This window comes from Eucyclogobius newberryi, unplaced genomic scaffold (genome assembly GCF_026437365.1).
Source record: "Eucyclogobius newberryi isolate DKJ021-1_F unplaced genomic scaffold, fEucNew1.0.hap1 SCAF_8, whole genome shotgun sequence".
Lineage (NCBI taxonomy): Eukaryota > Metazoa > Chordata > Actinopteri > Gobiiformes > Gobiidae > Eucyclogobius > Eucyclogobius newberryi.
Genome location: NW_027316500.1, coordinates 2875276 through 2902435, shown reverse-complemented (window position 1 = coordinate 2902435; position 27160 = coordinate 2875276). Strand labels below are relative to the sequence as shown.

The 27160-nt window shown below is 43.0% G+C and overlaps 1 protein-coding gene across 1 annotated transcript in view; it reads right to left on the bottom strand.

Moving 5' to 3' along the window:
• The window catches only part of slc30a6 (solute carrier family 30 member 6), a 68231-nt gene that overhangs the window by 15971 nt on the left and 25100 nt on the right, over positions 1–27160 (bottom strand). The window contains exons 6-11 of the mRNA XM_072437262.1: positions 19539–19633; positions 13814–13862; positions 6860–6979; positions 5468–5570; positions 5332–5379; positions 4006–4074 (exon numbers count right to left, since the gene is read on the bottom strand). Coding sequence (XP_072293363.1) covers positions 4006–4074; positions 5332–5379; positions 5468–5570; positions 6860–6979; positions 13814–13862; positions 19539–19633 — 484 coding nt within the window. The remainder of the gene's footprint in view (positions 1–4005; positions 4075–5331; positions 5380–5467; positions 5571–6859; positions 6980–13813; positions 13863–19538; positions 19634–27160) is intronic.

Genomic DNA, 27160 nt, shown 5'->3' with positions numbered 1-27160 from the left:
GTCGAGTTTAGAATCAAATTTAAAATTCTACTCCTGACCTACAAAGCCATAAATGACATGGCCCCATCCTACCTCAAAGATGCTATAGAACCATATCATCCAAACAGAGCTCTTCGCTCTCAAAATGCTGGCCTTCTGGTGGTCCCAAGAGTCTCTAAAAGTACAGTAGGAGGTAGAGCGTTTAGCCAACAAGCGCCTGTGTTATGGAATCAGCTCCCGGTCCATATTAAATATGCTGACACAGTCTCTTCATTTAAGACCATGCTTAAAACGTTCCTATTTGAAATTGCTTATGGTCAGGCCAGTTAGGAACAGAAATATAAACCCACAGCTTAAGCTATGCTGCCCTAGGAGCAACTATGCTGGGGGAAGTATGGCAGCTTGAGCACTATCCTCTTCTTCTGACTACTTATTCTATCAAACAATATTTAATTTTTAATTCCACTTGCAAACTGTTCACTGCCTTTTCTTTTTTTCACTCCGAGGACCTGTGGACCCAGATGCTCCTCTCCTGGTGAAGCGGTCCCTACCCCGTATGGACGGTCCCTCATCTGCCTGAATAGTGGGTCCAGCTTCAGTCTCCCTCGCGTCTGAGAGTCAGATCTCTCCTTCACTCTGGAACTCCTCCAGGTTTCTACTTTTTCCCAAGGAGGTTTTTTGTAGTTGTTCCTGGCCGAGAAGGAGGGTCTAAGGACAGAGGACTCTGGGACATCGTCCCTCGCCACCACAGACATTGTTGATTCATTTTTCACTGTCGCCCTCAGAGGCAACTGTTGTTGTGATTTTGGGCGTTACAAAAATAAATTGAATTGTATTGAATAAAGTAGACTAGAGCCGAGGTCTGGGCGGGGAAAGATGTGGAAAAAGAAAGACTAATTTGTGGATATCAGCACCAGCTAATGTGGAGCTAACAACAAGAAAACAAACATCTGTGATGACAGCACTTTGAGGAAAACATCCAAACCAGTGCAAACCTGGACAGATCAGGAAAGAGTGTAAAAGTATGAACATGACAGAGTGAAGCTGCTGTGAGCTCTGACTGTGTCTAAACTAATGTGACTGTGAATACAAACACAATGCACTAATTTTAGGGCAGCAACGATTAATCAAGTAAATCTCGATGATTTGTGTAATTTACATATTTAATTAAAAACATGCGAATCTGTGGGCCGCTGACCTGCAGCAACTAAAGCACAACAGAGGAGAGAACAGCATATTTTAAACTCACAAGTGTGACTGGGAAGTTTTGTTGTGTGAAAGAGCACAGTGTTTTGAGCTTAATACTGCAATCATTTTGCAGTATTAACTACATGTGTTGTTCACTTTAGCCTCAGTGTCGTTGCCCCATCATTGCAGACTTTCTGTTACATACTCGTATTAAAGTCATTCATGCACAACAAAACTCTGCTTCCCAGTCACATTCGAACGTTTAATATATGCCGCTCTCTCCTCTGTTGTGTTTTGAAACAGCCAATACATCCATGAAAACAGCACGGAGGACCACGAGTGTGAAAGAGAAAGTCCACGCTAACAGGGCGATGATGCGGCGGCTCAAGTGAAGAGCTCACAGAGCTAATGCAGCAAAATGACTGCAGAGTTACAGCTCAAAACACAAGGGATCACTGGTCTCACACAACATAAAGTTTTAAAAACAAGTTTCTTATTTGAAGTTATGTGACAGAAATGCAAATTTATAGCTACTGTAATTGTTTACAAAAGTCTGTGACAAGTGAATTAATCCTTTATATATAATCGTTATATATAAAAACAGAGCAGTTTGGACTGGTGAAGTGAAATGTTGCCGTTTTATGTGAAAACATAATTTGTTTATTACTATGAACTATAACATGTCGGTGTAATCCCTCATTCGTCCAGGCATGTTCCATTGTAGAAAAAGCTTCAGTTATAGTCATCTGGACTCAGTTAGAAAAAATATAAAATATTTTTTCTAACTGAGTCCAGATGACTACAACTGAAGCTTTTTCTACTATGAACTATAACGTTTATTTAAATGATTTATTATGCTTTTAAATGTTTTTTAGAAGGAATGTTAAAAAAAAATTACCGATTACTCGATCAATCGAAGAAAATAATTGATAGAGTACTCGATTACTAAAATAATCGACAATATAGTGAGCCCATATTGAGTTGTGCAGCGACAACCAACATGTCTGTGATATTTCATATCAGAAATCATATCACAAGTTCATATTCCCTAGTTTCTGCTGCTGATGCATGAATATGGACTCAGTCTTTAACCTGCTGCATATTTGTGCAACAGTGTCCACATATACCTATTACTAGGCTATATAAAAGGTATTTTATTTTTTATGGTTTCATCGGCCTGCGACCCAGACTAAGTATTGAAATTTGGCCTGCGGCCCAAAATTAGTTTGACACCCCTACAGTATAGTTCGGAAATGTAGTTTAAACTTATATTCAACTTTTACTTAGTCTATGTATTATTCTATGTATTATTCACACTAAAAAGAGCAAGCTTTCTTAAAGTGCTTCATTAAGAAAAACATATTTGTACATTCCATTAAGCACTTTGCTTATGAACTTCGAGAGCAATTCTACTTTGTTTTCAGCCTTTCCCTTGCTGAAAGAAGGATAACACTAGAGTCTTTTTGCAGCACGTGTGAACAGCAGCAGCTGCAGCCACACACAGCCACCGGAAACAGCCATTAGGAGCAACAAAATGACTGCAGAGCTGAAAATACGGGGCAAAGCCGCCTCCTTCAAACATTACACCTGACAAGGGAGCAGGGAGCAAGGGACTACAAAAGCAGACAAGGGAGCAAGGGACTGCACTGTGAAGCCAAAGTCAACAGCCTCTTCGAGGACACTACCAAATCCAACGTTTGAAAAGAGACCCTACCAGGGGCTAAAAGAAGTAGGTGATGAGACTATTTACAGAAGCTTGAGAAGGATGATGTTATAGACAGGCTATTATAGACTGTTACCCTGGGGAAGCTATTCCATGCATTTATGGCTTTCCTAAAATTCACAAAGAGAATGTTCCACTTCAACCCATTATGTCCATCACATACAATGTGGCCAAGCATTTAACAACAATTTTGGCACCATTGGTGGGGAACACAGAACATCATGTGGAAAACACACAACGGGAAGTCCCAAATAGAAATATATAGGAAACCTACACACACAGATCAGTAACTGCACTTTGACTCTAACCATCCACTACAAGAAAAGCTGGGGGGTGATCAAGACTTTACAACACAGAGGTTGGCTATCCTGCTGGGGCTCTTAACAAAGTTAAGAGGGTGAATAAAAAAAAGGAATGGCGTCTCTATCCTTAAACTACAAAGCATCTTAAGACAGCACGAAATCCCTGTTTATTTTAGACCAGGCAACACTTTAAGCCAAAAAACTGGTCAGAATGTGTTCAGAAAGTGAGCAATGTGTTTGGACTAGCAAAACCTTTGGACTAGCAAAACCTTTTGCTAGTCCAAGCAATATATTTTACCCTTTAAAATATAGGGTAAAATTGGGGTTAAAGTCAAAAGGATTAATTATGGTTAAGGGATGTCAGAATTGTTAGGTTAATCGATAATCATGATTATTCAGGTCACAATAAATAAAAGTAAGAACCAAAATATAATTAAAAATAATCGTGACAATTTTAGAAGAAAATTTTATTTTTTTGTTTTGTTCAATATATAGTCCAAAAATAGACATAAAAGTCTTTTTCTGTCACATTTAACTTTATTTTGTTTTTCAGATAGTTCAATTTTGTAAAGCTGGTCACAAACATGGGGAACAGTAATGTGTTCGACGCTAACCCTAACCCATGAGAATGAAGGAAAATTAAAGATTTGGTCACAGTCTTAATCATCGTGAAAGATTGATAAATTGTGATGTTTTTTTTCACAATAATTGTTACACTAAAATTTGATATCATGACATCCCTAGATGGGATCAGTCATCAGGAAATGAAAAGAAGCCAATGTGTGGAAACTTAAGATGTGTGCATGAAGTTACCAGAGAACCGAACCCAACAGTCCAGAAGTGCTCATTCCGGACCTCCAACACCCCATCTAGAGTCGACACCTGATTGGACACAGAAAGAAATGCAACTCAAGACTATTGCTGTATCTAATGTTGAATCTGATTTTATTGTTGACAAATGCTATGCAGCAATATTTATTCAACTTTAACAGTGATTTAGCTTGCTCCCATATCAGTTAAACATTGCAGGCCACATATATTGTTTGTGGATAGTAAGAACGTTAAACTTTTCAGGAGTAGGTCACCTACTAGTCCCAAGTCCCACGGTAAGTTCAGTGCCATACAGTGAAACATTCCAGGCAAAGCAATAACATAATCCTGGAGATAAGCAGGTAGTGGACATTCCATCAGATTGTTACGTACATATGAAATTGATCAGGGATACCTTTCACGTTTAAGACATAATTAACCAGCGCTTAAAGATAGTATAAGAGCTGAAATCAAGTGTAAACAAGCATGAATGAAACACAACACAACTTCAACTGTGTTTTTGAAGAAGATGGTCAAACGCTCAACAATAAGACTCTCTGTTAAAAGTAGATTGTATTTTTCTGGAACTAAAAATTAAAATCATTTAGATCTCATCTTACATTTTGTTCAATGTAAAGGTGGGCTAATAGACGTTGGTCTGTTGACCTGTTCTAAACTGAAACTACTACCAAAACTTCATAATGGCATTTCACCATGACATGTAGCAGTTTTAATTTTTGAATATTAGATACCGTATTTTCCGGACTATAAGTCGCTCCGGAGTATTAGTCGCACCAGCCAAAAAATGCATAATAGAAAAGGAAAAAAAAACATTCATAAGTCGCACTGGAGTATGAGATGCGGTTGCAAGTGTGAAAATAACAAATAATATCACATATAAGTCGCTCCGGAGTATAAGTATAAATATAAGTATAAGCACCCCGGCCAAAACTATGAAAAAAGGTGCGACTTATAGTCCGGAATCGAAAGTAAGGGAGGGATAGGTGAAAACACTAAAACCCCAAATGTAAAAAACAAACAGAACTACTCAAACATAAAAGAATCAATCTGGATACAACTTTAAGTAAGAATTTGATGAAACAACACAATTTAATATTGTTATAAGTTCATAAATGTTCATGTTGTATGACATGTCTCTTTTAAATGTTGGTGCAGTTTATAAGAAAATGCTATTAAGGAGTAGTACGTATTTAAGCAACTTGGGTGCTAATAGCCCATTAGTACAATAGATTACTGTAATAAAAAAGAAAAAAAGAAAGAAATCTTCATATAATTACATAAAGTGAAAACAATATGATTTTCTCTTGCCTCTCTGAGCAGTTTGTCCAGCTGTCCGATGATGTGTGAAGGAGTGGTCTAAAGGACAAACATACATATATTCAGTACATCGTGTTCGGAGTAGAGTGCTAATGTAAAGATCCAAATAGGTTAGTTCAGGACCCACCTGGAGCAGCACCTTTCCGCTGTACACACTCATAGGATACATGGTCCCAAAAGTCATGAGTGCAATGGCCATGGCTGATGCTGTGTCCACTGCATTGTAGTTACTGAGCAAATACATACAAAAGTCAACTTGATAATGTACAAGTATATGCCTAATATCTTAATCAAAATGGGGAAGGTGAACTTTGGCTTAAATATTCTCATTTAACCATCTTGTTTATAGCTCAGGCATCCATCTTGTTTATATTATGTGGTATATTTGCATATGGGACACAATAACCATATTGTTTTTATTTGAGGCCTACAGGTAAAACATCGTAGAAAAGGTTTCAGTTGTTGTCATCAGGAAATTGTTTTAGAAAAACAAGACATTTCGACTATGATCCAAGAGTTAGGGAAAACAGGCAAATCAGCACAGCTTTTTGTGCCGTCTTCATTCCGAGTCAGTCTTCCTGCATTTTATCTGTGGTTTAAATAGCTGTTATTTGCATCACATGTGAGATCAGCCTCAAAATTATTTGTACCAGTTTATAGATAATGAGAAAGTACACAGTAATCGGTTATTGTGTCCCATATAAAACATTTTAGATTTGATAAAAGGTTTTGGTTGCAATTGGCTTAAAGTGTGTCTGTTGTATGGAAGTATTAATATTTGTGTTGGGAGTTGCCAATTAATACTCTGAGTGTCTGGAATGAGCAGGTATAGAAATCTGACATATCCTTGTGTGTATTATGCATTCTTATTGGCTGTTAAACATGCTTTTGGTCACCTTGCTAAGTATAACGTTATTTATTTATCTAATTATCTATTTAGCACTTGTTTAAAAAGATCAAAACACAATTAATAGAAGTGTGTCATAATCAAAAAATAAAATTAAACCGTATAATCAGCAGTAGTATACAATGTGCATGGGAGTGGTAGATGTCCAAAAGGCTTTTAGAGACACCACTGCCAGAAAGTTAACATTTTGTAACTTAAAATAATGTACACATTTTGTAATGAAATGTATATTACAAACTGCACCCTCATGTCCAATGAGGTATTTAGGAGTTGGTATGCCCTCTGCTGTCAGCAGTGTGAATGAACAAAGAAAACATAAATAAATGATGAACATATTTTGACAGTGATGGTTTATGGGCTTAAAAGCTGCACAGAAGTCTGGATTTTTATACCTGCGACATAAGAATCCAGGGAGGGAATATCAAAACTAGACACAATCTCATAAAAAGGATTAATGAACCAAGAGTGACTGAAGCTAAATACAACCCCAGGTATGTTGTTGATGAGGGAACAATGATAAAACATGGTTACAAATGTGTGTCTTCCAAATCTTTTCACAGTCTATCTCCTCTTCACATACTGTCCAAGCCTACAAAATAAAACAGTTTGTACTTGATCTCTATGAGCATGTAGGTGACGCAGAGGGACAGGGCTCCTGCCATGTTGATCAGGACAAAAGGATTCATGCGAGGCAGCAGCACACTGCTTAGACCGGGGATGATGCCGCACAAACTAGAGAGAAACAACACATACAACATGCATCAGCAATATAGTTCCCAGACCTACAATTCCAAAGTGTAAAACCATTAATAGGGTAACAGTCATTATTTTACATTTTTTTCATTATAAAACACAATATTGATCAAAAACAGCTCAGTAATAGAAACAGGTCCATTGATTTTCCTTGATTTTTTTGTTACTTTATGACTACATGAAATTTTGGGACCATTTTTGGGATATTTGAACTACGTACAGGGATGTGAGTGGGGAAACGGGGTAGGTGAAAACAGAATTTTCTGAGCACTTGAGCCTCAGTTGCAGGACAATACAAGAATACTCAAGAATGTAGGAATTTAAAAAAAAATCTAATTTGTGTAAACTAATAATGAGGAAACACTGTTATAATGAGGTTAAAAGCTCATTAAACCTGGTTTTGCATATCCTTTAATGTTGACTAACTGGTTGTAAAACTGTTTAACGCCACAGAACTAGCTTATTCGACCAAGACTGATCTGGTTAACAGGTCAATTCTTGGTGGCGGATCATTTCAACTGCGTGTCAGATTGAATTTCTAACCTGTAGAAAGCCATGGGAGCTTTACTAAAGCTTTACTAAAGAGACAGAGAGACAGACAGAGACAGAGACAGACGGACCGAGACAGACAGATGGACAGAGACAGACAAGAGAGACAGAGAGACAGAGACAGAGAGACAGAGACAGACAGACTTGAGCGAAGGGAGAGGGGCAGAGCCTGGAGGTGTTGTCATAGGATAAGTTTCAGAAGGTTAACACAAGCAAACATGTCACACAAATCAGGTCAAACACACCTTTCATATTACAGCAAATTACATCTACAGCTAATAAGTCAAATTTGATGTAATGAATTCATTAAATTAAAAAAGAACTACACCCATCCCCATACAGTTTTCCTTAACATACATTTACGATGGCGTTCTTTTGTAGTTTTACTTAAGAGTTTTAGCTGCTTTTACCATAGTCATTTTTTTAGACTAAACATGCAAACTATACTTCAGTTGTGAACGTCAGTATTTTTTCCACCTCTACATGCATATAATATTAAAATAATATTTGTTTCAGCTAAATACTCCTATGTTTTTTGACCTTTGCTAACTTTGCAAAGCAAGTAGGAATAAAAGGTTTTTATTGAGAAAACTCAACAGATCAGCTGGAAATGTCCAAAAAAACAACAACAATGTTGCAATGAGCTCTAATTCTTTATTGCTGGAATATTGTGGTGAAAAGATGTCTCTAGCAAAAGAAAATGTAAATCTTCGACTCACGCTCTCTGAGCTCATCGAACACAGTCTTAGAGCCACTTTACGGCACAGCTACTTTACTTGCTTTTTGGGGCCAAAGTCTGGTCCATATTTGTCTGTCCTCCACTGGACACTGGAGTTAGTTTAAAAACTGTTTAAAAACCAACAACGTTGTTCTTCTATTATGTGCACATTGTGGGCTTATCAATATTAATACTGTTTCAATAAAAGCTGGTAGGGGTCCTCAGGCCAGATCAAAATGTTAATCGGGCTAACCCTCCATTTTTTTTTTTTAAACCAAAATAAAGAACAGTCTAGTTAGCTCCTTTCCTCAGACAGATATTGTGCATATTTTACGATGGAAGTATCTGGCAAACTCTGGGATTACACAGACATCACACATAATAGTTATAGTAGCACATAAAATTACACTTTTTGTGCATCACTAGCTCCCTTTTTTGAAATTTCAGTCACATCTCTATCATAGCATGTGTACTGTAAGCAATGTTAAAATTACGTGTATAGAATATTTAATCTCATGATATTATTGCACTCTGTGCACCCGTTAATAGCTTCTTCTCTACAGCACTACACCAGGCTTTGTGATACTGTGTAGGTTTTCTAGAAGTGAATATGTGAGACAAAGCAGACTGCGCTGTGTCTGTGCTGATGAATATTACATCCTGTGTAATCCCACATCTACAGTCACCACTATATTGCACACGCGCACACACACAGGCTCGGGAGTCAGCAGTCAGGCGGGGCCAGTTACTCGGGGCGACAGCACAGAGACTTCAACCGCATTACCACGCTCCGATTGGCCGAGAGGAGCAGAGATGAACAGGACGTCCCAGCCTAGTTTCTCTAGATGTGTGTCACTGTGTGTGTGTGTGTGTGTGTGTGTGTGTGTGTGTGTGTGTGTGCGTGCGTGCGTACGGAATGCGTATGAGAGAGGGGGAGAGCCATTAAAGTCAGATAGTGCATGTTTTAATTGGGAGTGTGTATGTGTCAGTACGTGTCCCCACTTGACCTCCTCTGGTCTGGGGGCAGAGAGGTTATATAAAGCCTATGCAGCCACAAGCGTCCGCACAGCTCCAGCACACACCATGTAGACAGCTTTTTTTGTCTACTAGCACTTGTTTTGTGCTCAGGTCAAATGTGTTTGCAAAGTCTATCAAATATCCACCACAAATGCTTAGTTATCTTGGGATTTCACCTGATTTTGTGGACATCTTGTAGGGCTGCAAAAATGTATTGACTTATTATGTCTAGTCGACTATAAAGAATACATTGTAGTCCTATTTTGATCAATGTAATTTTTATGTGGACTATGTAAACACATCATTAAATCGAATGTCAATAAACTATTAATGATATTCATTTAATTGTAAATATTCATCATCTAAAATCCTTGACCATATTTTAACCTTTGTTTGGTTGTTAATGTATTTAAAAAGTCTCAATGTGCAATAGAATTAATCATTTGACGAGTCGACTAATAAAAAAAAAATTGCTGACTAAATTAATTATTTTGCAACTTCAATTATAGAAGATAATTTGGCGAAAAGGTCATTCCACTTGTTTGAGCGGACCATGTTTTCTCACTTCCGGTGTCTGTAAAAGTGACACTGATAATAAAAAACATAAAGAAATGGTAGTTTATAAAGTGGTAAAATTATATTTGTTGAGAGGAGATTAGAAAATATTTATTTGTCTCTACATTTACATGAAGATTAAATGTAAGTCAAACCTGCATGACAACTGCAATTACAATTCTGACTGAGCAAAGTTTTTTTCAGGAGACCCCTAGAGCTGCTCTATTCATTCTCCCATCTTTGTCTTTGGCCGCTGGAGTGGGATGGTCCAAGAACATAATATTGTGATAGTGTTTGAACCAATCACTGATTATTGTGGCATTCAAAAACACCACCTGTGTGGAAGATGTTTGCCGTAATGGCCTCATATACAGGTGATGAAAGAAGTGAGTTTTTCAATTTGTTCTCAAAATTTAGAATTTTCTTTTTCTCGCCCCCACCCCTTTGTGACCGCGGGGTACGAGCCACTGAGAAGAGCACACCTTTAATCCCCCCGCCTTCTACCCCCGGCCTACATCTACCTACAGGAGGGGATGATCCCGAAGCGCAGACCCCCAGACTACTGCACACCCCAGAACCCACATTAGTCCCAGTGCCAGGCCTCTAAGTCCTCGGTGATGGTGGTCACCCAGTGTGGAGAGTTTACAGGCAGAGATGTGTGAGCGGACTTCTTGTGCGTAATCAGGTGGTACTTGCCCTGTCGTAAACTCAGTCCCAGTTTCCCCGGTGTTTGGAGCGTATGTCCTCGAGATGGGCTTGTGCCAATTTAACCGGACTGCATGAGTCGCGTGCAGCACAAGACCACACCGTTACGCACAATCAGACACAGAGGGTGCGAGAACGGAGCACACACGGTGGTCAGCTCAGTCTGATCGTATGTGTGGATCTCGCATTGTGCGGTCAGTCTGTGCCAGTTTTACGCAAACTGGGAAAAAGATTTTGGGTGAATGTGATGTGACAGTGGGGATTTATCCGGTTTTCCAAATAGACATTCTTCTCTAAGCTGTGCATGAGTCTGGCCCAGACCACGCAGTAACAGGTGCCCAGTAACAGAAGCAAGACGTTTTTTCGTTTACTTACAGGGCAGCCAGAACAAGAACAAAGTTTGTTTTGTCATTCATACATCAACTGAAGCATCGCAGCGGAGCTCCTCTAGACCCCGCCCCCGTGATCCCTAACAACTGTTTCCACACTGTGGAGATTATTAAGAGACACGGTCAGCACGGTGTGTGGGCCGTGTATCAGGCAAGACAGAGGGAAGTTTCCCCTCATCTGCATCGCTCTCTCCTCAAAGGACCTATACATCTCCACCCTTGACAAGTAATATTTGAGCCACTCCCCTCATGACACTGTCACTTTAACCATAATTTAATCACTCACTGCACTGTTCACTTCTACACACTACATGTATATCTGTACAAGTGTAAATGTGTGTACATATTAGGCCTATTTTAAGTAGATAGTAGTAGATTTAAATTGTTCCTCTTTTGAATTATTAATTGTTTATTGTTTTATGTTGCACCGAATCACCAAGACAAGTTCCTATGTTTGTGAATGTTGTTCATTGACAATGGCAATAAATCCTTTCTGATTCTGAAAATATAAAACCCACACAGGTTAATATTAGTAATTTATGCTTGAGGACACCATGGCCTCAAGCTGCTTCACTACACCTCATATTTTGGCATGATCCCACCTCTCCAAAGTTAATACAAAGACCGGGGGCAAAATTTGGCCTGTGGTCATTAACACACGGTCAAACACGTCACAAATATGATCCAGTGTTTCTGCATTTGCCGGTGCCATCACCTCATGAAAGCGCTCATCCTATCTCACCTTGCGCGCCACTACTCTCTTTTCCCTCTCTTCTGATTCTTCTTTTGTTCTCGCCAGGGCCTCAAGTTCAGTTAGCCTTTATTTCTTACCACAGTAGTCCGTACCACGGTATCGAGCATAAAAATGAAAGGAAAAAGTGTTGATGCAAGGCAACACACGGAGCATAACAAAGTATGTTTTTATAAAGTAAGGAGTAGAAAGTAGAAACATAGGTAAAAAGTAACGAGCAGACGAAAAAATGTGCCTGCAATTTTAGGCTGCTGTGATTGGCTAAAGCGCTGAGTCCTTCCTCCAGATTGATAAAATAGAGCTAATCTGTTTTTTTCAGTTTATAGATACAAAACAGTAACAGTGAGGACAACAGCAACAGCAGTGAGGGGTGTTTTGAAGTTTATCGTTATTTCAGTAATTATTGTGTAAAATCCCCCTTGCAGAAAGAGAGGGGGATAATGGGATGTGGCAGCCCACTATAGTGGATAGTGACTGTGTGACTTCATCCCAAAAGTGTTTGACTGGAGTGCAGTGCCAGGTTGTGAGAGTGCAATGTGTGCAAATCTCTGATGTGAAACCCATTTTAGCTAATCCGTTAGCTGTGTACTGTGTTATGTAAAGTGTTTTGTATTGTATTAATTGTAAGTTGGCATTTTTGGACATTTTCGGTCCAGAAGTTGGCATCAGGAGTAATTCCAAGGTAATTTTCTCTTTTTATTTTTGGTAGGCTTATGGTCTGAGATGGATTTGAAATTATTTTGTATATTCTAGAGCAGGGGTGGGCAAACTACGGCCCACATGTGGCCCGTTTGTCTTTATAATCCGGCCCGCCAAGTCAAACATGCCAAGTAATACTTAAAACACAATTGTATTATTTTTTTTCCTTTTTTGCCCTCAGGCATCTGTCTGCACTTGTGTCTTTAATAAATATGATGTGAAATGAATTAAATAATAGATTCAATAGCCTATATTTGACAGAAAAGTTATATTTTATTTGATATTTCATTTGTTTGATTTTTTTTTTTTTACACCAATGATCGCGGGCCGGCCCTCCGCTACTTGCCTGTTCAAGAGAAGTTTCTTTGGAGAAGAGATATTAATCAAGTCCAAGTGGGGAAGTTGAGTGTTTTTTTATTGAGCAGAGCTAATCTTATTTGCACTGCAATATGAATCTTTAGCTAAAAATATCAAGCAATCAAGTGTTTAACTTGTAATTTAAGCGTAAATATATAATCAAGTAAGTGACTTTTTTCTTTGGGCATTACATTTCTACTCCCAATAGGGATGGGTATCAAGAACCCAACTCCACATGAGAACCAGCTCTATCGTTAGCAATCCATCGGAATCATATGTCTCCTCCGTTAACGATTCCTAAATGCCAGGTCAGCCTTGTACCTTTGCCGCAGTCTTTACTTCTTCACTCACTACAAATAAAAGTTTGGCACGTCGTGCCAAATCCTTGCACAGATTTTGGTTTTAGATTAGGAAAGATAGTTTGCAAGATAATCAATTTATTTCAACATGACTTGTTTTGGAGCAAAGTTTCTGCTTACAACCACACATATCCAATCCCCCGAAAGCACTTCATCATCTCAAAATGGGCACAATTTTATGTGAAGCCAGATTTTTTTTTAAAAAGTCTTTTGAGGAGGGGAGGGGGTCCAGAGAGAGATGAAAAATATTAAGTCTTTTCAGCTTCAACCCATTTTGAGATGATCCCTGAGCACTGCTTGCACTAAAAGTTACAGTTACAGTATCCTATCTTCAGGGCAGTCACATTCACATATTTTCTACAGGCCACAGTCTACTGAGGGACACCGACCTGTGACTTTTGAACCCCAGATTTCTAGTCCACATTGAGAAAACCCATCTCAAATCTGGTTCCAAGAAAGAAATTGGGCTAAACCAGTGTGCAGAATTGACCAGTTGTGACCTTTTACCTAAGAGGTAGGGTAGGTTTGGTGCTGTGTGTGCGCTGACAGAGGAGGAGTAGATAGTTTGTCTGTGCAGTGTCATTGGCTCTGTGGGTGTTGACTCAGGGTAAGCGGATCCTTCCTGCTTTCTGTAGCTCACTGCAGATATGCTGATGACCACACACCAGGAGGAGGAAGAAGAGGAAGAGGAGGAGGAGGACCAGGAGCACTTACCTTCTGCTCAGATCAGCCACATGCTCCTGGAGCCAACTGCTGCTGGCAGCTGCACAAAAAAAAGTGAAGTAACTGAATACGCGCAAAAAAATCAGAAGAATATATTGTGGTATTTGACATACAGAGTGATAGAAAGACATTGCGGAACCTTAAAAGGAAATACCTTGCGGTAACTTGCAATATTTCTTTTGCCAAATGAACATTGCATCTGTAAATTGTGTGTGACACCCACTACCAAACTTCACAGCCCTTTGAATCCATTATTTTATTTTGGGTTTGGTTGGTCTTATAACATATTGTGGTGCTCCCATTTCCACGGCACATTTCACATCCCACTCTTGACTCTTTCCTCAGCCGAGATGAGTGTATCTGACAATGTTGTATAATATTTAATTACCAGAGCTGTAATTAAACCATGGCACGCAGACTATTTTTGGGTTTATAAAAAGCTGTGTGTGCTGTTGAGTCTAATGTGCGTGGACGTCGGGATGGGTGTCGGGTCAAGAGCTCGTCACATCCCCGGCGCTCCTTCTGACCTGTGCGTGTCTGTTTTGTTTGTGCACACATGCATGCATGTGTGACTCTTTGTTTTTGCTAGCAGGCTTAGTCAATCCAAACAAACATTTTAATGGACTGGTTTATTTATGACTTGTGTGTGTGCGTGCGTAGAAGGGCATGTCTGCGTGCCCGCCTGCCCCTGTTGGCACACTACATTACTGCTGTCTGGAACATGGTTGCGTAATGCACTTTTGGACTGAGAGAGAGAGAGAGAGAGACTGAGAGACTGAGAGAGACTGAGAGAGAGAGACAGAGAGAGAGAGAGAGAGAGAGAGAGAGCGAGAGAGAGGGGGGGAGAGAGAGAGAGAGAGAGAGAGAGAGAGAGAGAGAGAGGGGGAGAGAGAGAGGGGGGGAGAGAGAGAGAGAGAGAGGAGGCAGGGAGTGTAATGAATGAGCGGGATGTGTGTTGTACCAAAAGTTAAGTGCTCGTGTGTATCTCGTCTGCCCCCTCCTCCTCTCCCGTCCCAAAATGTCAGATGTTAAGCGTTGTTGAGACTGCGCTGAACGCTACAGCAGACAGACACACACACACACACACACACAGACATGTGCGCAGATGCGACACAGATCTCAAGCTCTGTGAGGACTAAAATCACAGAGAATCATTTGACAAAAAATATGAACAACCGGCAGTGTTAAGTGTGCAATACTCATGTCAATTAACAGAAGGGAATGTGCCATAAATGTGAGGAATGATTTAGAGACACGAGTGGCAGTTTTGACTGCTTTTATCAGGATACTGATGCACAAAAAGACTCAGAGGGGTCTGAACCGAAGAACACTTCATCTCCCCCAAACATACATTGTCTGAGGCCCTTTTTGAAGCTATAATTATTCTCAAACATCAAATGTGTTTCTGTGCTGTTTGAGATATATATTAAAACAAAAAACTCTTTCTCACCCTCCGCGGGCGGTCTCTATTTCTCCCCCTTCAAGCTCGGGTCCTCTACCACAAGGGTCCCAAACCTTGTGCCAGTTTATGTCGCGGTCAGGTTAATTTGCGCGGAAGTGGGCGGGGCTTAGGTTTCCATTCGATTCAGCTCGGAAAAGACGCGTTTGTACATATTAAGTATACCACACCAAAAGATCCGAATTTGAGTAACATAACGTACAATTACACGTGTCCTCAATGTTCTTCTGACTCGTGGAAGCTCATCAGATAAATATGGCAAAAATAAGTGCATAAAAATTACAACTCACCACACGCTGAATCAGTGGGAACCCTGCGCGTGTTTCTGTGCAATGAGACGGTCCCAGTGTGTTTAAGTCCAGTCTGCTCCGTAATTCTGTCTTGTTGCCGTCACGGCACGAGAAGTACCGCTCAAACTCTTGTAAAAGTAAAAACAGGTGATCGCGTAGTAGTTGCAGAATGCTGGCTCAGGTGACTTGTCCTCCAAAATCCCCGCTTACTCCTCGTCTGCTCCTCACTTGGCCTTTTCCCCTTTGCCAGAATGCTCTCCAAAGACTGTTTTTTACTCATTTTCGCTGGCTTGTGGTTCTACTTTTGGGCAGCGTGTTTGATGCGACGCATCCGCGATGAAGTATTGCGTATAATGCACGTATCAGTTATGTTGTCACGCAGGACAAGAGCAGAGATATAATATACTTTCCATTATATTTAATGGATTTCATAGGCAATTTCCTATTAGGCTTTTCATTATATATCCACAGACAAGCTCATTAGCGTCATGAGGAACAGACCAAAGTTACGTCGGAGAAGATGCTGTCACTGATACATTATTTCCCGGTAGCAAACGCGTTGCGGACCGGTACCGGTCCCCGGCCCGGTGGTTGGGGACCCCTGCTCTACCAGATGCCTGGAGCTTGAGGGTTCGGCGCAGTATCTTTGCTGTTCCTAGCACTGCACTTTTCTGGACCAAGATGTCTGATGTTTTTCCTGGGATCTGCTCAAGCCATTCCTCCTGTTTGGGGGTCACTGCCCCAAGTGCTCTGATCACTACGGGCATCGCCGATACCTTCACGCTCCAGGCCTACTCCAGCTCCTCTCTGAGGCCTTGATATTTCTCTAGTTTCTCATGTTCCTTTTTCCGGATGTTACCATCCCATGGTGCTGCAATGTCCACCACCACGGCTTTCCTCTGCACCTTGTCGACCACCACTATGTCCGGTTGGTTCGCCATTACCATTCAATCTGTCTGTATCTGGAAGTCCCAGAGGACCTTGGCTCGGTCATTCTCCACCACCTTTGGAGGTGTTCCCCACCTTGTCCTTGGGGTCTCCAGCCCGTACTCTGCACAGATGTTTCTGTACACTATGCCAGCCACCTGGTGATGGCACTCCACGTATGCCGTCCCTGCCAGCATCTTGCACCCTGCATGTGCGGGATGTGTGGGATTGTCTCAGGGCCCCCTTTGCACAGCCTACACCATGGGTCTTGTCTGGTGTGGTAGATCTGGACCTCTATTGATCTGGTGTTCAGGGCCTGCTCCTGTGCTGCCATGATGAGGGCCTCTGTGCTGTCCTTCAGATCGGCTCTTTCTAGCCATTGGTAGGATTTCCTAATATCAGCCACTTCAGTTATGTTCCGGTCATACATTCACTGAGCATGTCATTTGTAGGAGCCTTGTCCTTGATGTACTTATGGATCTTGGACGTTTCGTCCTGGATAAAGGCTCTGACGCTCACTAGTCCTCGGCTTCCTTCCTTATGGCTAGTGTGGAGTCTCAGGGTGCTGGATTTGGGATGGAACCCTCCATGCATGGTCAGGCACTTTCGTGTCGTAACATCTGTGGTCTGTATCTCCTCTTTTGGCGAACTGATTATTCCTGCGGGGTATCGGATCATTGGCAGGGCGTAGCTGTTTATTGCCCGGGACTTGTTCTTGCCATTGAGCTGGCTTCTGAGGACTTGCCTCACTCGTTGTAGGTATTTGGCCGTAGCCACTTTCCTTGTTACCTCTTCGGGGTTGCCATTTGCCTGTGGGATTCCCAGGTACTTATAACTGTCCTCCATTTCTGCTATCTACCCTTCTGGGAGTGAGACCCCTCTGTGTGGACTATCTTCCCTCTCTTAGTCACCATCCGCCCACACTTCTCTAGTCCGAATGACATTCCAATATCTGAGCTGTAGATCCTGGTGGTGTGGATGTGTGCGTTAAAACATGTCTTTAAATTCAGAAACATCTGTAAATATGCATATTTTGAATATTGGGTACTGGATTTTCCGGCCTAGAATTTGCTCCAGAGTTTAAGACGCACCAGAAAAAAAATGTACAATAGAGAAGAAAAAACATATATAAGTTAAATTTTTTGGGAAATGTATTTGATGAAATCCAAGACCAAAAACAGACATTTCATCTTGAAATACATTTTAAAATAATAACAGATTAGAGAATAACAGAAGAGGTGCACCTATGCTAATAAAACACCTTCAGCTAGATGATGCATAGACAACGAAATGTCAAGTGTCTGGTATGTTAACCTAAAATATAAACAGCAATTCAGTAAACATTAACAGCAATTCAGATAACTATAGCATATAACATGCTAACAAATTTACCAGAGCATCAGTATAACCCCAAATCACTAAATCCATTGCATTTCTCCCTGGTGTCACTTCTAAACAAACCTGCCAACTCCGGAGGTAGACGAAGCGCCACTCCCTCTTCTACGTCGCTTTCGTCAGACTCTTTGTCGCAATTGCAGTTCCAATTATTCCGGTCTTTCTAAATCCTGACAGGATGGTTTTGTTTATCACTGAAGCCTATGCCTTTTCGATCCATCCAATGAGTTCCAAGAACGTTGCGTGACACATTCTCCCGGTTGCCGTGAAGCTGTGCTCTCCATCCACCTCTCTCACAGGTTACGCTAGGCTGCCTTAAAGCTCTGGTTCACAGAGATGTCAAGTGGCTGTAGTATTTTTGGTTAAGCCTCTAGGGATGACGGCAGGTATGGAGTTGACAACTTTTAATTTATCTTTGAACTGTGGTGTGAAGTGCGCTCGCATGCTGTCCATCAAAAGCAGGGCTTTGCGTCTTCGAAAGAAGCCATCCGGATGCTTGGTGTAGCACTTCTTAAGCTATCGTCTTGATCCATCCACGCACTACGAGACAACCGCTGTTGTGATTTCTCATTCACGGTCACTGCAACTGAGAGGGATCATATTTTTGGAATGTTTTTTTGTTTGAAAATGACCATTGGTGGCAATTTTGAGCCATCTCCACAACATGCCAATACCACTGTGAAGTGTGATTTCCATGACCAGTTATTAATATATTCACTCTCTTTTCCCCTTTCTCCATAACACTTTGGCCCATGGAAATGTCAAATGTGAGGGGGGACCTCATCCATGTTGATAATATAATCCGGTTTCACTTTGTGCTCAGTTACATGCTTTTCAACGAACTCACAGAAACAGTCAACCTTGGCTTGGAAGTCTGCAGGTAGTTTTTGGGACATTGTTGTCCTTGTGCTGATAGAGCGCAACACCGGTAACACCAAGAAGGTCCTCCCGTAAAGTGATTTGTATTAATCTATTTGGGAACTACCGGAGTGTGGAGACGCACTGTTGACAAGCCTCTCCCGGCAGCACGTTGTTCAATCACCCATGTGCGAACTCTTTCCTCTAGCTAAAAGCTAGCTGCCACCTAGCTTTTAGTCTGTGATTAGCTTTTTTTGTTTTCTCCATTGCAGCAAGAGTAGCCTTTTCGCCAGTCCCTCGCAAGTTTCTCCTTCACACTTTCTTTCTGCTGCTACTCAATTACCGTTTTCTGTTGCATATTTCACTAATTGCAGCTTGTAATCTGCGGAATATGATTTTCTTTTTGGTGGCATTTTTGTTCAGCCCATCTCAATTGTCTTTATAAGTTACCAGTAATACTGAAATCTCAAATTTTCAGTGGTATAGGAGTAGCAAGTACCATACAGGTGCACAAGCCTAGGGCGCTCTGCTTGCGGTTGTCCTTGTGAAAAAAATAAATCAACATGTGAAATGCGGTTGCCAGTGTGAAAATAATAAACAAAATTATATAATAATGTGTTAATAATATCACAAATAAGTCGCTCCGGAGTATAAGTCACATCCCCGGCCAAACTATGAAAAAGGTAAATAGCTCATTAGAAGTGAGAATGTTGTAAACTTCCAAATAACGGTAAAAACTCTGTCTGCTTTTGACTATGGTACATGCCTGTTTGACTGTGTAAATTACCTTCTGAAACGTAGACAAACGGCTTGTTCCTGACCGATAGCAGCGTCAGCAGGTTAAAGAAAATCGCCACAAACGTCCCCACCAACAGACGGCCACTGCAGACACAGAGAAACTACAGTCAAAAATACATAAAAAAAAAAACATGTATGAAAAATATTAACGGTATTGATTTTGGGGCATCCCAAAGTAAATGTTTTTTGAGCTATGTTTCAACCCATGTTTTCCTCTTTTCCTCTTCAGTTGTATCATAAACGGCTGGACAAAGCTTCACAGTGGGAAATCCATTTACAAGCCTACACACATTGTTAAAGGTCCCATAACATGCTAAATCGACTTTTCAGAGCTTTTAACCTTCTTACATTGCTATTTGTGCTTCATAAATGTACCCAGAGTGTTTTTTTGATTGATTCACGCAGTTTTTAGCTATATTACAAACTATCTCCTTTCCTCGGATCTGCAAACTGACAAGGGGTGGTTGCAAGACCGCGTCATAACCCCAGGCACGCGTCACCATGAAATATATTGAACAGGCGGGCGAAATATAAATATATACATAATTTCAAAACATTTTTTCTTCCGGGTTTTCCCAAAAGGCACCACGGGAGGGGGGAGGTGGGGGGGGGGGGGGGGGGGAGACGCGACGCGCAGGAGCGTGTAACAGTAGATTTAGCGTGTTTTGCATCGGTAGAACTGACGCTTCTAAGTGTGCAGTCTTAGTCGCGGCAAAACGCGCTGGAGAAAATGTGTTAAATGGGTTTCAAATGTGTATTTGCGATATAAAGGAGTTAGCGCTGCGCGTCGCAAACAAGGAAACGGGCGCGCGCGTCTTCTCATGCTCTCCCGGGGCCGTGTGCAGGGACGAACCTGCTCCGTCACAGACTCACGCAGGATTTTGACGAAAAATTGCTTCATGCGCTCTTACCGCTTTTTATATTTCATTTAATGCTATTTTGCCTTGTCGGCTGTACTTTATGAAACTTTTTTTTTTAATAATTTATTTTATTTATATTGTAGAAATCAATAATCTAAGTGCGGCGGATCCGTAAACCAAGTAAAATAACTATGGCCTTAGGGCATAAAGATTGTCAAAAAAATGCATTTATCATTTTAGTGATGGGACGTAGTGTCGCTTTGTGCGCAAAGAAGGGACTGCAGATGGATGCCCTGGTGTTTCGGTGCACTTTGTTTTGTCTGTTCTTGTGTGCAAATCGTGAGTCAGCATGCTCTTAGGCCAGTCTTACAACTATCGGAACAACAACTCCTACGGATCTAGTTCTGCTGCAAAATTAGTCCTTTTTTTGGCCAAAAGAGTGAGAAAGGGAGCAGGGGCGCACATATGCCCTTACCTGGGATTTTCCTTTTTAATGTGAACTCACTTTCCAATAAAACGGATTAACTAGCACTGCTGATGAGACAAAAAAAAATCCTGTTTTGTAATTCAAGGAGACGTGTCTCAGCAAGTCAGTCCTGGACTGCGCCATACACCTAGAGGGCTTCCAGCTGCTTCACATGGACAAACAAGGATCTCTCTGGGGGGAAAACATGAGGCGGAGGTGACTGCTTTTACATTAACAACGCCTGGTCTTCCGATATAACTGTGATCTCCAAATACTGCTCTCCAACTCTGGAATATCTTTTCATTAACATTAACGATTCTGTGAGGACAGCAATTTACCATCACACATCAAAGTCACTTTCAACAATGACAAACCCCGGTTCACAACCAAACTGAGCCAGTTAAGGCAGCAGACGGAGGCAGCGCACAGAGCTGGTGACAGAGAGCGATACAAAGTCACAACATATGGATGTAGCAGGGAGTTGTCGAGCGCTGGATCTCAGTACAATACGCGTCTGAAGCAGCATTTCTCTAACAGCAACCCCGACTTCTCACCAACTACAAGCCTACTGCTGCATCTCCAGCCATGACTCCGTAAAACTGATCAAGTTTGCGGACGACACCACCCTCATCGGGCTCATCTTGGACAAGGATGAGTCTGTATACAGGAGGGAGGTTGGCTGGCTGGTGTCCTGGTGCATTGGTAACAACCTGGAGCTCAATGCTCAGAAGACGGTGGAGATGATTGTGGACTTCAGGAAAGTTAAAGCCCCCCATTCTATAGACATTTATATTATTATTATTTATTATTAATTGTTTTATGTTGCAACTTAGCACCAGAAAAAAAATCCTATTTTTGCAAACTATGTTCAATGACAATGGCAATAAACCTGAGTCCAGCATGAATGATTCCTTAGATTTTGAGTTTTTGGACTTCCGGGATGATTGCTGCAGAGTTCGGATTTGACTTGTCTGGCTGTGGTCAATCCCATGGACATAATTCATCTTTATTGCAAAGTCCAGGGGAGATTCAATATTTTTACATGGGAGCAGATATATGAAGAAACTGGACACTTATTTTGAGAACATGTAGAATAAAAACAAGAAAAACGGTGTTTGAGCGCGCGTATGAGCCGACCGAGGCGACGAAAGCGGCTTACGCAACGCGTTCAGATATGTTTAGGTCTCTGCAGCTGAAGCGTAGCAGCTGCCGCAGCAGCCAATCAGAGCTGACGCTCCAGTGACGTACGTTCGTACGTATTGCCCCTCGCATTTCCGGTATTCTCCGTGGAATTCCCCAAGAAGCGCCACTTTTTCCTTGCTCGTCAACAATGGCAGACGAACGATTGATTGTGGCTGTTTGTGGGAGAAAGGAACTGTATGATGTATTCACGGTGGAATACAGAGACAGAAATAAGCCCGGCTCCTCCGTGTGAGAGTTTTGAAAACCAAAAACGTGAAAACAATGCTCTCGATATCCGCCATTTTACACAATGAAAGGCCACACCGACCACAACTCCACTGCTCATGCGACAACACCTCTACTGCGCATGTGCGCAGACAGCTCGAGCGCGCCTTACGCGTGCCTGTGTACAGTGGCCGGGGCGTCGTACACGCGCTCAAATTCTGCGTCGGGCGCGTTTAGGCGTCTGTGGTGTGTACGTACCATTAGGATCAACGAGAAAGGAAAAATAAGATTCACCCTATTGTGGCGTTAGCATTTGCCAATTCAATACAGGTTTCAGTCCGACATACTCTTTTTTATTTTCCTTTATTTCAATGAAAGGGACCTCATTTATGAAAGAGTTTGTCAAATTGTGCTTGAAATAGTGCGAACCGGAAAGCAAAAATTTAACGACCACAAAAAAAGACAATTTATAAAAAACTGCGCAGCACACCTGTACATACTTCTCTCTTCCAAATTGGCGCAGCCAATTCCTCATCAGTTTCTGCCCTGAGCCCTCCCTGATATACCATATATAGCTATGCAAATCACAAAATTAACATATTTAGCATATTCATAAGGGCAAGATGGTCAGTGGAAACAAGACTTCTCTCCTCTATCAGTAATCTGTCATAATATGAGCCTGATTGTGCCGAATGTGCACAGATCTGACTGTAGCCCACACTGGCCTGCGTAATAATTGTCCTGTGCGCAAAGTGATCAATCTAAGGACTCAATCGTAATAATGTAACAGTAAAACCGCCAGACTGAAAAAAATGTCTTAAGGACACAAAACAAAATCCTTTGATATGAGATGTCAGACGAGGAGCGCCAAACTCGAGAGCCCCGTGTGTCAGGTGAGTGAGAGGGGAAGAGATAAGAGGCGAGAGCAGAGGGAGCAGGGGAGAGTAAGGGAGCGGGGGAGATCTTCAGAGAAGGGAGAGCACTAAGGATCTGTGACATTGAGGGAGGGTATCTGAACAGACGAGCAATGAAGGAAAACTTAAAAATACGTGACTGGTCTGCTTGCATTAAGCGAGTGTGTGATGCTCCTCGTGCATGCGTTTGCATGTGAAGGTTCTGTCGCTCATTTGACTGTGCGAACCCTCACAAAGATCGTAAAGCACATTTTACTGGTGGTTTTACAAAAATAACTTTTTTGTTTATGGTCCATTTATCCAAGCTGCCATGGGAGTTTGTGTGATATTGGCGACCAGACAGCTGTATAACAAAAGCACATTTGCAAGAATGATTAATACCCATTGCATTAATCATTCTAATTATTCTTAATCTCATAAATTACGTATAGAATCTTTTAATGTTAATGGAATATTAGTTCAAATTAAATGGTCAAACATATTGACAAAGATGACAAAAGAGAGAATTCATATGATATACCTACAAGAAACCCATTTAAATTAGTTGAATAAAAAAACATTAAAAAAACATATTTGATAATAACTGACTTTACTATTCCACTTACAGGGGCAAACATACAAGGGGTGTGGCCATATTGATCTCAAGCAGAACAACCTCTGATCAGAATTTTGAACAGAAAATAAAGATGGCAGATTTGTAGCGGTGCAGAGAGATCTGGGCGGCAGATCTCCGGACACAGAGACTAACTCTGGGGACATGGAACGTCACCTCGCTGGGGGGGAAAGAGCCTGAGCTTGTGCGGGAGGTTGAGCTGTATCACCTAGATATAGTCGGCCACACCTCCACGCACAGTTTGGGCTCTGGAACCCATCTCCTTGAGAGGGGCTGGATGCTCCACTTCTCTGGTGTTGCCCGCGGGGAGAAGCGGCGGGCTGGTGTGGGCTTGCTTATAGCCCCTCAGCTCAGCCGCCACGTGTTGGAGTTCACCCCGGTGGACGAGAGGGTCGCGTCCCTCCGCCTTCGGTTGGGGGACAGGTCTCTCACTGTTGTGGCGGCCTACGGGCCAAACAGCAGTGCAGAGTACCCGGCCTTCTTGGAGTCCGTGGGAGGGGTACTGGACAGTGCACCGACCGGGGACTCCGTTGTTCTACTGGGGGACTTCAACGGCCACGTGAGCAATGACAGTGACACCTGGAGAGGGGTGATCGGGAAGGACGGCTTTCCCGATCTGAACTTGAGCGGTGTTTAGTTATTGGACTTCTGTGCTAGCCACGGATTGTCTATAACGAACACCATGTTCAAGCACAAGGGTGTCCATCAGTACACCTGGCACCAGGACACCCTAGGCCGGAGGTCAATGATCGACTTTGTTGTCGTGTCATCTGACCTCCGGCTGCGTGTCTTGGACACTCGGGTGAAGAGAGGGGCATAGCTGGCAACTGATCACCACCAGGTGGTGAGTTGGATCCGCTGGCGGAGGAGGAAGCCTGACAGACTTGGCAGACCCAAGCGCATTGTGAGGGTCTGTTGGGAACGTCTTGCGGAGCCCTCCGTCAGTAGGGTCTTCAACTCGCACCTCCGGTAGAGCTTCTCCCATATCCCGGGGGAGGCTGGGGACAATGAGTCCGAGAGGACAATGTTCTCCGCCTCCATTGTTGATGTGGCTGCTCGGAGCTGTGGTTGCAAGGTTTCCGGTGCCTATCGTGGCGGCAACCCCTGAACCCGGTGGTGGACACCGGAAGTAAGGGATGTCGTCAGACTGAAGGAGGCCTATCAGGCCACTCTGGCTTGTAGGTCTCCTGAGGTCATTGACAGGTATCGGCAGGCCAAGCGGGCCGCAGCTCGTGCTGTTGCAGAGGAAAAACCCTGGGCCATGGAGGAGGACTATTGGTCGGCCCCAAAGAAATTATGCCAAACCGTCCGGCGCCTCAGAAGGGGGAAGCAGTGCTTCACCAACACCGTTTACGGTGCGAGTGAAGACCTGCTGACCTCGACTGGGGATGTTGTTGGACGGTGGAAGGAATATTTTGAGGATCTCACCGTCACGTCTTCCGAAGAGGAAGCAGAGACCGGGGACTCAGAGGCTGGCTCGTCCATCACCCAAGCTGAAGTCACTGAGGTTGTTGGCAAACTCCTCAGTGGCAGGGCTCCGGGGGTGGATGAGATCCGCCCTGAGTACCTAAAGTCTCTGGATGTTGTACTGTCTTGACTGTCTTGGCTGACATGTCTCTGCAACATCGCGTGGCGGTCGGGGACAGTGCCTCTGGACTGGCAGATCGGGGTGGTGGTCCCTCTGTTTAAGAAGGGGGACCGGAGGGTGTTTTCCAACTACAGAGGGATCACACTCCTCAGCCTCCCTGGTAAAGTCTATTCCAAGGTACTGGAGAGGAGAATCCGACCGATAGTCGAACCTCGGATTCAGGAGGAGTAGAGTGGTTTTCGTCCTAGTCGTGGAACACTGGACCAGCTCTATACTCTCCATCGGGTGCTCGAGTGTTCATGGGAGTTTGCCCAACCAGTCCACATGTGCTTTGTGGATCTGGAGAAGGCTTTCAACCGTGTCCCTCGGGGTGTACTTTGGGGGGTGCTCCGGGAGTACGGGGTCCGGGGCCCTTTGCTCAGGGCTGTCCGGTCCCTGTATGACCGGAGCAGGAGCTGTGTTCGCATTGCGGGCAGTAAGTCAGACCTGTTCCCAATGCATGTTGGATTCCGCCAGGGCTACCCTTTGTCACCGATTCTGTTCACAGTTTTTATGGACAGAATTTCTAGGCGCAGTCAAGGGTTGGAGGGTGTCCGGTTTGGGGACCACAAGATCTCATCTCTGCTGTTTGCAGACAATGTTGTCCTGATGGCTCCATCAGACCTGCAGAATGCACTGGGATGGTTTGCTGCCGAGTGTGAAGCGGCTGGGATGAGAATCAGCACCTCCAAATCCGAGGCCATGGTTCTCAACCGGAAAAAGGTGGCTTGCCCTCTCCAGGTGGGTGGGGAGTCCTTGCCCCAAGTGGAGGAATTCAAATATCTCGGGGTCTTGTTCACGAGTGAGGGAAGGATGGAGCGTGAGATTGACAGGCGGATCGGTGCAGCGGCTGCAGTGGACTGTTGTGGTAAAAAGGAGCTGAGTCGAAAGGCAAAGCTCTCGATTTACCGGTCGGTCTACGTTCATACCCTCACCTATGGTCATGAGCTTTGGGTAATCACCGAAAGGACAAGATCGCGGATACAAGCGGTCAAAATTAGTTTCCTCCGCCGTGCGGCTATCTCCCTTGGAGATAGGGTGAGGAGCTCGGCCACACGGGGGGAGCTCTGAGTAGAGCCGCTGCTCCTCTCTCCACGTTGAGAGGAGCCAGCTGAGGTGGCTCGGGCGTCTGTTCTGGATGCCTCCTGGGCGCCTCCCTGGGGAGGTGTTCCGGGCATGTCCCACCGGAAAGAGACCCCGGGGAAGACCCAGGACACGCTGGAGGGACTATGCCTCTCGGCTGGCCTGGGAACGCCTCGGGATCCCCCGGAGGAGTTGGAGGAAGTGTCTGGGGAAAAGGAAGTCTGGGAGTCCCTGCTTAGACTGGTGCCCCCGCGACTCAGCCCCGGATAAGCGGAAGAAAATGGATGGATGGGTTTGTACTGAATTGAAAAAGTTGCAAAGAAGAGCAAGTCATTGTTTGATTACTTCAAACCAGAGAGGTAAGTAAAACATTTTGTTTTGGGCATTTTAGATTACTGGTAGTGTTTTCCGTGGTGACACTGACAATGTTTTCCATTACGTAAATCGTCAGTCTGGGCTGTTGTCATCAAAGCATAGGAGCCTTTGATATGTAACTTTATCAAAATGTTTTACAAATATTTTCTGAGACTGAAGTCTAATTAGAAGCAAAGCCTCTGTCGATTCTGAGGACTTGGTTGCAAAATTGTGGGAGAACTACTGCGCTACTCCATGTTACCCAGGCTCTCAAACAGCAGGTACTA